Here is a 12,895-nt window from a genome sequence, read left to right as displayed (position 1 = left end):
ATGTGTGTTTATCTGTATGCATTAACAGGCTCTGAATTGACATAATCTGACACAGCTGTGGACCACAGATATTCTATCTAGTCCCATATAAAAAAAACAAACAAACCAAAAAAAAGAATAACTCAAATGTTGCAAAAACAAGCATTAATATAAAAGCCCAGATAAAAATCCAATGCTGAAAGAGACATAACAAAGACTGACCTCTGTTGGCACTTCATGGTGGCGTGGAGAAGGCAAGGGAGACAAGCGACTGTTGTATTGGACCCGGCTGTGTTTCCTGGCAAAAAGGACGTTGAAGGTAATTGTTACACGCCCTTAAAAACCCTTTGCTTAAACCAAATATGTCAAACACGTCCGCCGCCTTTACCTTTCAAAAGGGATCTTCTTAAACTCAGACTCCTTCACATAATCAATCACCTGCTTCTGTGTGCGACCACTGCAGAGGTGAGTACGAGAGAATGTATAATGAGCCTTTCTAGCAGACTGTGAACAGAGTCAGTGTCTGCTGTCCTGCCGAAGAACAGCTTTATGACACAAAAGCTCTACCTGAATCTGAAGGAGGAGCCTCGTGTGAAGAGCACAGGCTTGGGCTTGGGTTTGGGTTCCTCAAAGAGGCGGAAGAAGGCGTGATACTCAACACAGATCTTCCAGAAGATTTTACAGCAGTCCCTGCTGGCCATCAGAAACTCCAAAGTGTCCTGATAGGAACTCTGGGGGGAAAACATGAAGATATAAGTTATAGCACCGAAGTGAGCAAACCAAGAAAAACGAGCAATCAATGGCACTTACATTTAGATCTGGCCTCAGCTTGATGAGGAAACGCTTCCGCTTAAAGCTCAGCTTACGGATTTTGGACCAGTTGAAGGCGTTTATCCTCGTGTGTCCCTGAGGCGGTGAAAAGCGCAATTAAACTTCAATAAAAGCTTTTTAAATCAGAAAACTTGCCACTAAGCTGACCCCGCGTTGTTTTTCGTGTTCAAGTGACTAACCTGGAAGACCAGGACACCCGTGTGCGCCACAGCAAGACTTAACCTTGTGCCCTCACGATCCTTGGCGGGGTGGAGCCGAATCCCGTACATCTCCAGCTTGCGTGCCACTTCTAACAACTGATAATCTGATTCTGCTGGTGTTTGACCTCTGCAACACAGATCAAACAGGAATGTTTAATAATGTCTGAATTTTCTGAAGTTGTATTTTTATCCACTGAATTTTTAGACGTTGAATTTTTTTCCACTGAATTTTTTTTTAAGATGTTGAATTTTTTTCCACTGATTTTTGTTTTTAGAATTATTTTTTTTTTTTTTACACTGTTGGTTTTTCAAATTCAAAGTCTGATTTTGATGCTGTAAAAATCCAATATTAAAAATTCGTATTCAAACTCTGATGGCACAGAAAACCTTCCAAGAAATGTGTGGATTTATATATATATAAACACACACAAATATATGTAAAAGGAGTGTAGATTAAGAAGATGCCTGATTAAAAGGCCTAATTGTACTGGGGTGTTTCATAGTGACTAAACGTGAGCAGTCTGCAGCATTTGTTCACCTTTTGGCGGATTTCTGGATAAATAAATCAAATCCGGACTCATCCTCCTCCTATGTGTCTGGCAAATTGAGGTGAAAGCCCAAGACGGAGTCAGTCTGGGTTTCCAGTGTTAATCTGAGTTTTTCGGAGCAGCAGGTGGGAGGTCAGGGAGAGTCTGCAAACGTTAACTAACTTTCTTAATTCCTTGTCAGTGGATAAGCCTTCCTGCTTCCTGTGTGTGCCGCTTAACAAGAGATTTAACTCGACGTGGCATCCAGCCAGAGGAGCTGGAGTTACAGTTATCGGCGGAGAAGCAGCGAAAAAAAAAAAAAAAAAAAAGAGCGAGTCAAAGAGAGCAGTCAATTCTAATGGAGCTCCTCTGAAGTTGCAGCAGCCGCCCACTGTGTGCTCATGACACACTGCGAGACAGAGTGCAGACACCAGTCGGCGTAACTTTGAATCAAACACCTTAAGCACTGATGGGAAAAGTTTGATAAAAAGGATGGTGTGAGGCGATCTGGAAGGTTTTCAGTTTTTCAGTCACTACTGCCAACTGCATTAAACGAGAAAGAAGAGAAAGCACCCAGAAAACACTGCTTCTCTTCTCACAAACTCCTGCATTAGTCACCTCTAAATAGATTCATCAGAAAATACGTGTTTTTACCCGACTGACCCTAGGGCTGGGCGATATGGGAAAAAAAGTATATCACGATATGGATTACTTTATATCCCGATAGCGATACATATCACGATATACCACAAAAGAGGTTGCATTAGACTTTTTCATAGTCCGTTATTTTAACGGACAGGGTCGAAAAAAATCCGCCATCGCCTATTTTAACCAGTCATCTCGTTTTCCAATGTGGGAGTCGCAACCCCGAACCAGGAACAACACAGCGCAACTCGGGGCCATAAGAGTAAACAAACAGCTTTGTGAATACATGCTCTTTTACTCGACATTCACAACTTTGAGGATGGAGTCCATTTTGCTGCGTCTGCTGTGTCTCGTTGCATTGCTTTAACAAAAACTGCAGATCTCTCTCTCTCACACTGACGTGCGTCTGCTCAGTGTTCAGCGCTTTGGTCACCACAAGCACTTAAAAAAAAACAAAAAAAACCAAAGACGCGTGCAGAGATTTATCCAACAGATCAGGCTTTACCCTACTGTTTTTCGCGATGACAGTCAGGAAAGGTTGCGCTGTCAGTACAACTAACAGAGGAAACAGTAGTTCTTGGTACTCTAAAAGCCGGTCTGCAAATAGCCATAGCACTAGAACCTTCCTGGTAGTTCAACTCTGCACGGCTACTAGAAGGCTAGGCTAGCTTCAGTCCATCGGCCACGACTCACAACCAGCACATGTGTGCTAAAATACCCGCGACAGAAAACAACTTGATTTGTTATCAGTACCAAAGCAGTGTAGAATCATTGAACACCATGCACTCGGCGGTGCTATTATTAAGTAAACATGACTGACTTACCGGTACCCTTCCTTCAAACTTCCAAAAGTCCGTGAGCCTCTCTATATCCGTTTATCAATACGCCTATCCAATATGTTGTCAATTCGATCTGTTTATGGTCCTTGGTTATGTCAAACCTCGTCAGAGTGAGTGCTCCCTGTTTTGGTTATAGAAACCGCATAGGTGTGAGCGCTCTGTTCTTTAATATATATCTATCTCTGTGGTGCTGCGAGGTGCAGTTGAGCAAAGAGGAGCAAAGCAGACAGCTAAAACATATTGTTGACGTGTTTCCGACGCTTTTGCCTTGGAGAATATTTATCTTGTAAGTACTGCTATGGAGACTTAATTTGTTAAGGTGGCGAAATGTATTCTGCTAGTTTTCAGTAGATGCTAACTCGTTTCATTTTCATTGATCTCGGTTGCTAATCGAAACTTAGTTATACAACGCTTTGCTTGTATAGTGTTTAACAGTTGTGTTTCTGTCTGTAATTATTTTCAGTTTACAAAAAACAAATGAGAAAGAAGACAAGAGGACTTCATTAAAATACAGGAAAAGTCAAGCCTTGTGGTTTATTGAAGGACTTTTAATTGTTAGCTGGCTGTCTAGCTGTGCACAAGCATACGCACTGCGAGGACAGCACAATGATGAAAAAAAAAGTTTATCACGATAGAAAAAATAGAGGAGAAAGGTCACGATAGACATGTTTCTATCGTCCTCACGATATATATCGTCATATCGCCCAGCTCTAACTGACCCAGCTGACGACAGCTGTGTTCGTCATTTGTTGGGTTCAGGGGAATTCTAAAATCTCTTTTTGGACCAAAGCAGCCTTCGGTTGACAGAGAAGAAGACAAACTCGTGTCTTTGTCTTTCCAGAAACTGTAAAACAACTTAAAAAAAAAAAAAGATTGGCTTTTCTAAGTTGATATATGTCAAAGAGCTGCGAGTAGCACTCTCAGACAGAACCCATTCATTCCGTGGCCGCCTTCCTGAATGTGTCACCTGTGTAATAAAACACGCCGGTGGGACAACCACGAGGTCTGCAATAACATTTCCTGTTCGCAGCTGAGGAGAATAATAGGAGTTCAGACATGCCTTGACCTTGTCAGCAGAGTTACTCAGAAACTGAATCCAAGGAATGCTTCATTTTCAATTCTGTACGCCATGAAACTTTGAAGTTAAGAAACTCACATATGCTTTGAGTGAAACTCCATGATTTTGTCGATCAGAGGCATCTGATCTGAGATATAGTTGTTGTTGAGAAGGTGTGACCGACAATGGCCCTCCTCAAAGTCCCCAATTTCAGCTGAAAAAGGAATAGAGAAGAAATATGAGTCACAAAGAAACGGAAAAAAAACCACATTAGCCTAAATGTGGAGAGTAATGAAACAGTTTCAAGGGTCCAAGTCTCTGAACTTCTCTAAAAAAAATGAAAAACAAGCTCCTAAGTTGGCATTTTTAGTGATGTAAAAATACCCTTTGATCAGTATGGATGGTAGTTCAGAAACGTCCGCTAATGAAACTGTGCGCTTGCTCTGAAGCAGCTCTCCGAGATCTCCGTGCTCAGGCATACGACTGACAGGTCTCCATAGCAACGCATAGATAATCAATTTGAAAGGCAGAGCAGTGTGCTTTATGACAATGTTAGATGAGAAGCTCAGCATGCAAAAAAAAAGGTGCAACGTGTTTTTAAAAAGACAGTTATCAGATCTGTAAACAAAGAGGCAGCCGTGCCAGCCTTACACTGGATGATGTGGGAGACCATCAGCGCGGCGCTGCTGTCGTTGCAGGTCAGATGTCCACAGGAGAGATCCTGTTTGATCTGGAGGGCAAACAGGTACCTGGCCACAAAGACAAACAGCCATCACATTATGCAACAGTCCAGATTAAGTGGTTGGCTTTTCATCAGCGGATCATGCCAACAACAACATCCACTGCTGAGCGGTAACATCAAACAGAATACTCCAAATTTCAGTCAAATACAACTTAAGTCTACTTAAAGACGTCTGTCTGCAAAATTGTTTATTATTTTTTATCATTTGTCAGGTGTAATGTGTACCTCAGCGTACATTTAAGTGAGCTACTGCTACTTTGATTGAATATAACAAGTTTGAAATAACGACAGAAGCGTTGCCTTCTGCACATCAATTATTTCCCCACTCTGACTCTGAAAATATGCATCACATAAGCCAGCTCCAGAACAGCAAACCAGAAAGCAGAAAATCATTAGCACCACCACGCTAATCTCCAGAGAACTAAATCAGCGAGGAGGCGGCTGCGACATGTGAATCGCGGAGTGGAGCTGGGAATCAATCTCGCGGGTAACAGGGACACATGTTTCATTTATGCTTACGCAATTGCCTTCAGTCGCAGCTGAGATAATTCATGCCGACGTGTATACAAATGCACATTTCGGTGCCAAGCGGAAGACAAAACACCGCGCAGAGTCGGAGGGTTCTACAGAGGTGCTCACCGAGTCAGCTCCTCCAGCAGCTGGGCCTGGTCTGGGGGGAAAAACTTCACAACAAACCTCAGGATCGTGTGTTTCGGTCCTGCGTGGGACAGATGCATCACATACATAGAACATTTGCACTGTAAAGGGAGATTCAAGAGGTTCATAATGCTACGACTTGCTCTTAAATTATTCAATGGCTATTATTTTACAGAAGAAAAAAAAAAAAAAAGTGAAAATTTCAAGAAAAAGAAATCAATTTCAAGAAGATGGGACAGCACTTTGAAACACTTACGTCTGAGCTGCTTGATAATGGGTTTGATGTGGTCTAACCAAACCTGCGAGAGAGGAAAAGTGTCACTCATTAGCATCTTATACTCAAACAATCTTGGGAATCTGTAAAAAAAAAAAAAAAAGAGGCCGTATTTCATCTAAAGTTTCTCACCATCATCTTTTGGTGGTTCTGAAACTCCAAGCCAAAGTAGTCACCCTCAATAAGATTCATGTGGGAGCACACCAGGTCAAACAGCACCTTGCCTGAAGCTTTTTGCTGAAAAAGAAAGGGGAAAAAAATTAAAATTTGGTCAACACAAAACTGTAACACTAACCATGTCTATTTCAGTCTCAGCATTGCAGTCAAATGTCTCTCTGGTATTTTATAGGCTTATCGACGGCCTAAATATTCAAGGACCCAATGTGCTTTGACACAAAAGAGCACTGTTGTGAGTCCTGCTTTGTTGACCTGTCAAACCCCATCAAAGTAAATGTTACCCAAATAAACCATCACTTTTTATGGCTGAAATTCCTCTGCTGGCCTTCTTCTTTCCATCTTGGGTTTCAAAGGCTCAGCCAGCCACTGCTAGGCTCCCATCTTCCCCCGCTGCAGCTAGAGGGGTGTGGACCTCGTCTTTGATCTTCAGTTTTCAGTGTCACTGCCGTCCCACTGATGACAGCCCAGCAGCCTTTGAGGTTGATTCAGTATCAGGACGGGAAAAAGACTCCCCCTGACCACCTCTGTCCTCAACCCACACACAAACACAACTCCCCGCTCACTGCCAAATACAGAATTTATGACAAAGACACACACCTCAAAAATCCCCCATATCCTCAGAGAAAGAGCAATGTTCCAAGGTAAGGTCAAGTTAATGTCAGGGATTTCCACAGAAAGACTCCTGTTACAGACACCCAAATAGGACAGAATTCTCTCAAGCGCAGAGCGGGAGTTTTTTTCTGCCTGGCTGCTTCCTTGTGACTGGCATATCAGTGCAGAGTGTATAACAGCTGAAGAATATGAGTGTTTGCAGTAACCATTTCCCCCCTCGGCTTGGATAATGATCCGGAGCCGTGTCTGGGTACGTGTCAAGGAAACAGTTTGTCCTCTGCTTTTTCAGAAAAAGGACAAAAAGTTGCTACTACAAGAATTTTCTTGATGAAGCTGATGGCCCGCCTACCTTTACACTTTCCTAATCTTTAACAAGCAAAGAATGACACCGTCTGTTTCTATTAATGCTTAAAGAATAAAAACCTAAGCTCTGCCAGCTTAGTGACAATGATTACACGTCCACAAGCAAATCCAAAATCTTCCTCAAACAAGCCCACCCGCTGCTCCTTCCCATGTCCGTTCCTTCCTGTGTAGCACTTCTATCTCCCTCCAGGTTGTTTTCATGTAGCGCAAAGGGCACCCTACCACTGAGGACCAGCTGTTTCCATATGGTGATGGAGCTGATGAGGAAGGCCACAAGGAGGCTGGAGGGAAAGAGGCCATCAGCCCTCACACACAAACACTCATTACTTCCTGAAAGATCGCTGCAACCAGCAGGCAAATCAACCCCTGAATGAATTCTATGTCTCGTTTTTTTTTTTTAAATGAGAATCAGGGAATGTGCTACATAAGAGCTCCAGTTACAAGAACAGCAGACAAACGAAAGTGGGATACAGAGAAGGCTGTAGAGTGCTTCTCTCCCTCTGCCTGGAACAGTCTTATGTGCAGTCTTATAAATCTGCTGTCAGGGTAAAGATGACCACGAGCCAAGCGGAGATGGGCAAGGCAGAGGCTGATTAAAGCTGTGCAGTGCTTGATTAAATGCAGCTTTTGCAGACCGTGTCAGGCTGAGGCAGTGCTCCCACGTGACACCGCTACAGCCAGCGCAACAAGACCACCATCGTTAATGACGCACACGCATCAAAGACTGGCAGCTCATGGCACAAGCAAGCAGAAGATAACAGATAGCACTGTCAGGTTTTTTTGTCCTTTAATTTGTCCCTCATCTGCATGTTGCAGCAAAATCTAGCACAAGAGCAACTTCACTTGTACATTTGAAATTGGATCATCAGGGCGGAATATTGACCAAAAACATGGCCAGGTGATGCAATGGACTCCTGTCTGTCAGTTTAACAGGTACAAGAGAAGTTAAGACGAAACATTAATGATTACTTTAGGTTTTTGAAGTGGCTGATGCTCCTCAAACATAATGTGTTATGATGACAGATTTTCCAATATTCATATCAATAGAAAAAGGAGGAAAAAATAAGGTAGAATGCAATATAGGCTGGTAGAATCAAAAACTCTGAAAAAAGGCTCACAAAAGTAGTGCAGGGGTGATGAGTTAAGTCTACATTGGTCCAAGTTGTACCTAATAAAACCAATCCAATCAGCTGTATTTTAGATACAGAAAAGTATGTGTACACACTTGAAGACTATGTGACCGCTAAACATCTAATTTCAAAACCATGCACGTTGCTTCAGATTTTTTGGGCAGTCGACAGCAATTTGCCACATGAGCTTTATGTCTGGCAGCAATGTTCAGTGATGAGAACTGGCTCAATGTCAGCCTGAGAAGTCGCCTCATAGGTCTTAGATGTGGCTGAGGTCTCGGCTCTGTGTAAGCAAGCAAATTCTTGACACCACACTGGGAAAAACGATTATTCGATGGTTTCCCCGAAGTTGAAAGCAGATTACTGTTAAAAATATCACTGCATACCAACTGGAATTTAGAGGCCTTGCTCAAACCACACAATGGAGGTGGAAAACGCTGCATACCCTGGTCATTACATCTTTGACACATTATCACATCCGATTCCCTGTGTTTTTTTTTTTTTTTTTTTTTTTTTAAAATAAGAACAATCAATTTGCACAGGTCCCAGAAAACCGGCACGAACAGTACCAGAACCCTGACACTAAAGCTGCTGAAAGAAATTAAGTCCCTTTTTTTCTACTGAAATGTTTTCAAAAATGCCTCCTTCATACACGAGGAGCTTGGCATTTAGCTCTATACTGACAACACAGACGTATTGAATTTATATAACGCTTTCCTAATCTTATCAACACACATTTTATGCTATACAAACAACATCCACCCACTAACACACTGAGGATTCATCAAGGAACCCATCTGGGATTCAGTAACTTGCCTAAGGACCCTTCAATTGGGGATCAAACCACCAACCTTCTCTCTACTTCCTAAACCACTGGTGCAGCAATAATATTTGGTCAGAGTGAATTCACTCAAATGTTAATAAATCACACATTTGAACACTTTACTGATTGCTAGAAAAGGCTACCTAAACAGTTGTCTAGTTAGTGGAAGTATCCGGTATTGTTCGGCTTTAAAATGCATGCTAGCATATCCAGCGGCAGCTAAAATGTTTCCGTTCATTGGGAAGGAACACATATTCACAAGAGCTAGACTAGACTATTTAATTGGACTACTGTCTTTGTCTCAGTGTACAATGACAGGATTATAACTGATTTGATGCCTGAAGCATGTTGTGCTCGTCTATGAAAGGTGCTCATAGTCCCCTTTTAAGCTTGATATTATTTACCTATCAAGTTACAGACAAAAACACCTCGCAAACAATTTAGCGGTCAAAATGGAACCATGTCGTGCATCATAGTTGCACGACATTTTGCACGCTTTGCATTTTCACAAAATAAGATGCATTCCATCTCTTGTGGTTGTTCTTTTCCCTTGCCAGCTTCTTTTTCTGTTTACCAGCTTCTTCGGTTACTTTCCTCGGGAGGAAACTGTGTGATCTGAGTAATTCAACTCTGAACGTGCCCTTGACAGGTTCTATTCCGTAAGCGCTCGACAGACTAACATGTTTACATGCATCTTAAAAGTCGGGTTTTTAGTCGGCCTCGGACAATAATTAGATTTTCTAACCTCATGTAAACATGCCGAGTACATAAAACGAGGCACATGGCTTTTAAATCCTGCAACTTTTTAGGACATTTAATGTGTTGGTGGGAGGACTGAAATAGTAGGGTGCTGTCCCCGGTGTCAGCTTTACAAAATAAAAAAAAATAAAAATAATTGGTGTTATTACTATTTAAAGTGTCACATATTTTACTTATAAAATGAGTCCTGCCTTCTAAGTCTGGATTGAACACCACTGGCATCCCTAAGAGACATGCTGCTAGCATGGCTGAGTAGGAATTTCAGCTAATTTAGGTCACTGAAGCTGCAAATGCAAAAATGAATTCACTCTGCCAGTCTGACTTTACAGAGGCATTTATTTCTACTCGAGTGCATGCGAGGCACTTTGCTCCTTTTGTTCATCTAGGCTACGAAATGAACTAACTCAATATGTTAATCGATGTATAGGTAGGACGTCTTTATGAAAACTGTGCACAAATGCTGATATTGGAAAATGTTGACGACAGTGTGACAGTCGCACAAAAGGAGACTTATAAGCCTTTCCTCCTAATACACAGCGAGCACAGTCCTCTCCATACATGTCGCTCAACCTGTGCACCAGCAGAAAAGGTTACATTGTGGGGAAGGAAAAAATAAATAAATAAATAAATCACGCTCAGCAGATGGCATTTCTTTCATCATCTGCAATGCCAAGAAAATGTCACCAATCTCCATTTTTATGACCTCTATCTGTAAAAGCACCAAAGCTTGTTTTCATGGGAGCAGTCAATTCCAGAGTGAGATCACGCATCCTGAATCAGCAGTGCCGGAGTCAAACATGCACGGAGAGTCTGTCTGGCCACATTACATCCGAGCGAAGGCTCCACTACTGTTTACATGTGTACGAACGCATGCCTGCATCACTACACTGACCTCCACATGCTCAAGCTGACAGAAGAAAGCTAAATAAAGATGACAGCGATGACTGTACACATGTCCGCTTGGGTTTCCACTAAAGGGTAGACCGAACAACCCCTCCACCCACTACCTACCCCTTGTTAGTAAGCTCCTGTCAGCATGAAAAAAAAACTATAAAGGTCAGGTGCAAAGTAGCTTTGTGCTCTCTTAACTGCTCCCCTCCAGGAGTTGTGTTGGTATGCTCCGATTCACCCGCAATAAGCCAGTCCGGGCATTGCATGCCAAACTTCTACTGGGGGTTTTTTAAGAGGTGGGGGGTGGGGGGGGGTGGGGGGGGTGCTATGGGTTGCAAACAGACTGCAAGTGCCTTAAGGCTGTAGATAGAAAGAAAGAACAAAGGGAATCATGTCTGTCTGAATATTTTGTGTAGTGGTGCATTGGAGCCAACTCATTACAGGAGAGGGAATTAACGGCTTGTTTCATTCGTTTCTTGTATCTCACGCCATGCTGCTCTCGTAGCAACCGCCCGTTCGGTTATACCTGGCCAAATAATGGAGCATTTACGCCCCAGCAGGAGATTTCAGCAGTTATTGAGACCATAGATGAGTGTATGAAACAAAGATGGGAGCAAGCAAACGGAAAAATGAGGAAAAGGTCATTTTCTGGGAAACAAACCATCTTTGTTTAGTTTTCAAACCACCAGCTTTTCTGATAAGGCAACCAATAGGTTTAGTGCTGTATATAAGCGACAACAAAAATAATCTCTACTAAATTACTTTCGGGGGTCAAAAACTGACTTCAGAGAGCACGATTCCACCATTCACACATGTGACGCGGAGGTGGAAAACCCCAGCAGCAGTTTTGGATACTTTAAGTGAACCGTGGCCTTTCTGATAACGCTGCACAGGGCAGGGCTGAAATTACCGAGCTGTTTACAGTAGCAGGCAGATACATTCCCACACTTCACCCCCCTTGTGCGGTTATTAAAAACATATGTGAAGAGTCCACTCACTGCCCCAGCCTGGAGGCCCTATGGGTTCTGTCACTATTAAGCAAACAGCTACTGAGCAGCACATGTCGGTGTGTGTTTGCAGGTGGTGTGCACGCCTGAGAAGGTACAGTATATGTTCCGGAAAGGAAGGGTAGGACAGGGAGGTCAGCGGCAGCTAAAGCTCATTGAGATTCAGGTCACGCGCTGCAGAGGTTCCCAGGGCGACTACATAGCAAAGCTGACAGAGACAAGGGGAGGGAGGCAAACCTATGGAAAGCTCTGTCAGATTACCCACATGTGGGCCCATCGAGGACAGTTTGAATACAACTGAATTCAAACATAAAACAGAGGGAAAGAATATCTAAAGTTTAAATTTGCAGAAAAAAAAAAAAAAGGATTACAGTATCGAGGCACCGCCTGCTTTCCGTTCCGTTCTTTTCTTTTTTTTCTTTTCTTTTTACTTCTGCGGTCGAGAAGAAAACTATGAACAAAAATGAAAGAAAGAGCGATGATTGGGCTGCCACAGCTGTCAAGAGTCATTCTGTCACAGACAGCCAGCCTCCAGGCCCGGGAGGACAACCATGAAAATAGTGTCCCCTGGATTCTCCGGAGCCACCGCCTCCTCCTCCTCCTACTCATCCTCCTCCTCTCTTTGATACCCTCCCAGGAGTCGAGACTGCTGGAAACACATTGATTTTGCATAAAGAATAATTAAGTATCCTGTTGTGCTGCTGAATATGTAACAGTGCCGAGCTGTGTGCATTTGTGCTAAGACCTCCCACTGTTAGTCAGAGGACCATAAATCAGAGGATGGAGCCAACAGTTGTGGGTGTGCATCGTTAATGGAGACAGAAAACAAGCAGCAGCAGAGATTCAAGTGCTCACACAAGCGTGCTCTGCAAATATTAAAACGCACTGCTATGTTGTACAAACACTGATGCAACGCAGCGTTCTGCCGTGCCTTAGCCGAATGTTGAGGGAGCGTCATTAAAATAACCAGAGGGCAGAGGGGCTTTAAGGCAGCTGGAATTACTAAAAAGATTGGACTCTTATCCTCATTTGCCTTCAGAGTGCTTCAAACCCTGGACCCGTGCTGGTTATCCTCCACTACTACGTCTTTCCAGAGCTGCAGATTACTGTCACTCAGGAGGAAGTTGCTTCACTTAACATTCAGCACAAACTCCACATTTAGCTTAACTAGTTTAAGGCAGATTCAAGAATTGAATAACTAAAATCGCTGCAACCGTATAAACAAAATTCCCCTAATTGGCAACATCTCAGACTGAATAAAGAAGTGAAATTAGACGTGCTAAAAACAAACAACGAAGGCAATTCCTTCAGCTTAAAAACGTGATGTCATGGTGCTGTGGTGGCTTACAGTTGTGAGTTGTTTTTTTTGTGGGTCTACTTCC

At 42.9% G+C, this 12,895-nt stretch overlaps 1 protein-coding gene across 2 annotated transcripts in view; it reads right to left on the bottom strand.

Moving 5' to 3' along the window:
- The window catches only part of LOC142396642 (FERM, ARHGEF and pleckstrin domain-containing protein 1), a 52,499-nt gene that overhangs the window by 16,521 nt on the left and 23,083 nt on the right, over nt 1–12,895 (bottom strand). For both annotated transcript variants that reach the window (XR_012772554.1, XM_075479600.1), the window contains exons 3-12: nt 5,884–5,988; nt 5,734–5,776; nt 5,460–5,538; nt 4,730–4,827; nt 4,178–4,292; nt 990–1,137; nt 790–885; nt 547–710; nt 368–436; nt 202–277 (exon numbers count right to left, since the gene is read on the bottom strand). Coding sequence is in view for 1 of the 2 variants with exons in the window: in XM_075479600.1 (XP_075335715.1) it covers nt 202–277; nt 368–436; nt 547–710; nt 790–885; nt 990–1,137; nt 4,178–4,292; nt 4,730–4,827; nt 5,460–5,538; nt 5,734–5,776; nt 5,884–5,988 (993 nt within the window). In the remaining variant the exon portion in view is untranslated. The remainder of the gene's footprint in view (nt 1–201; nt 278–367; nt 437–546; nt 711–789; nt 886–989; nt 1,138–4,177; nt 4,293–4,729; nt 4,828–5,459; nt 5,539–5,733; nt 5,777–5,883; nt 5,989–12,895) is intronic.

The sequence above is a fragment of the Odontesthes bonariensis genome, chromosome 12, assembly GCF_027942865.1.
Source record: "Odontesthes bonariensis isolate fOdoBon6 chromosome 12, fOdoBon6.hap1, whole genome shotgun sequence".
Taxonomy (NCBI): domain Eukaryota; kingdom Metazoa; phylum Chordata; class Actinopteri; order Atheriniformes; family Atherinopsidae; genus Odontesthes; species Odontesthes bonariensis.
This window is presented reverse-complemented; position numbering and strand designations above follow the sequence as displayed.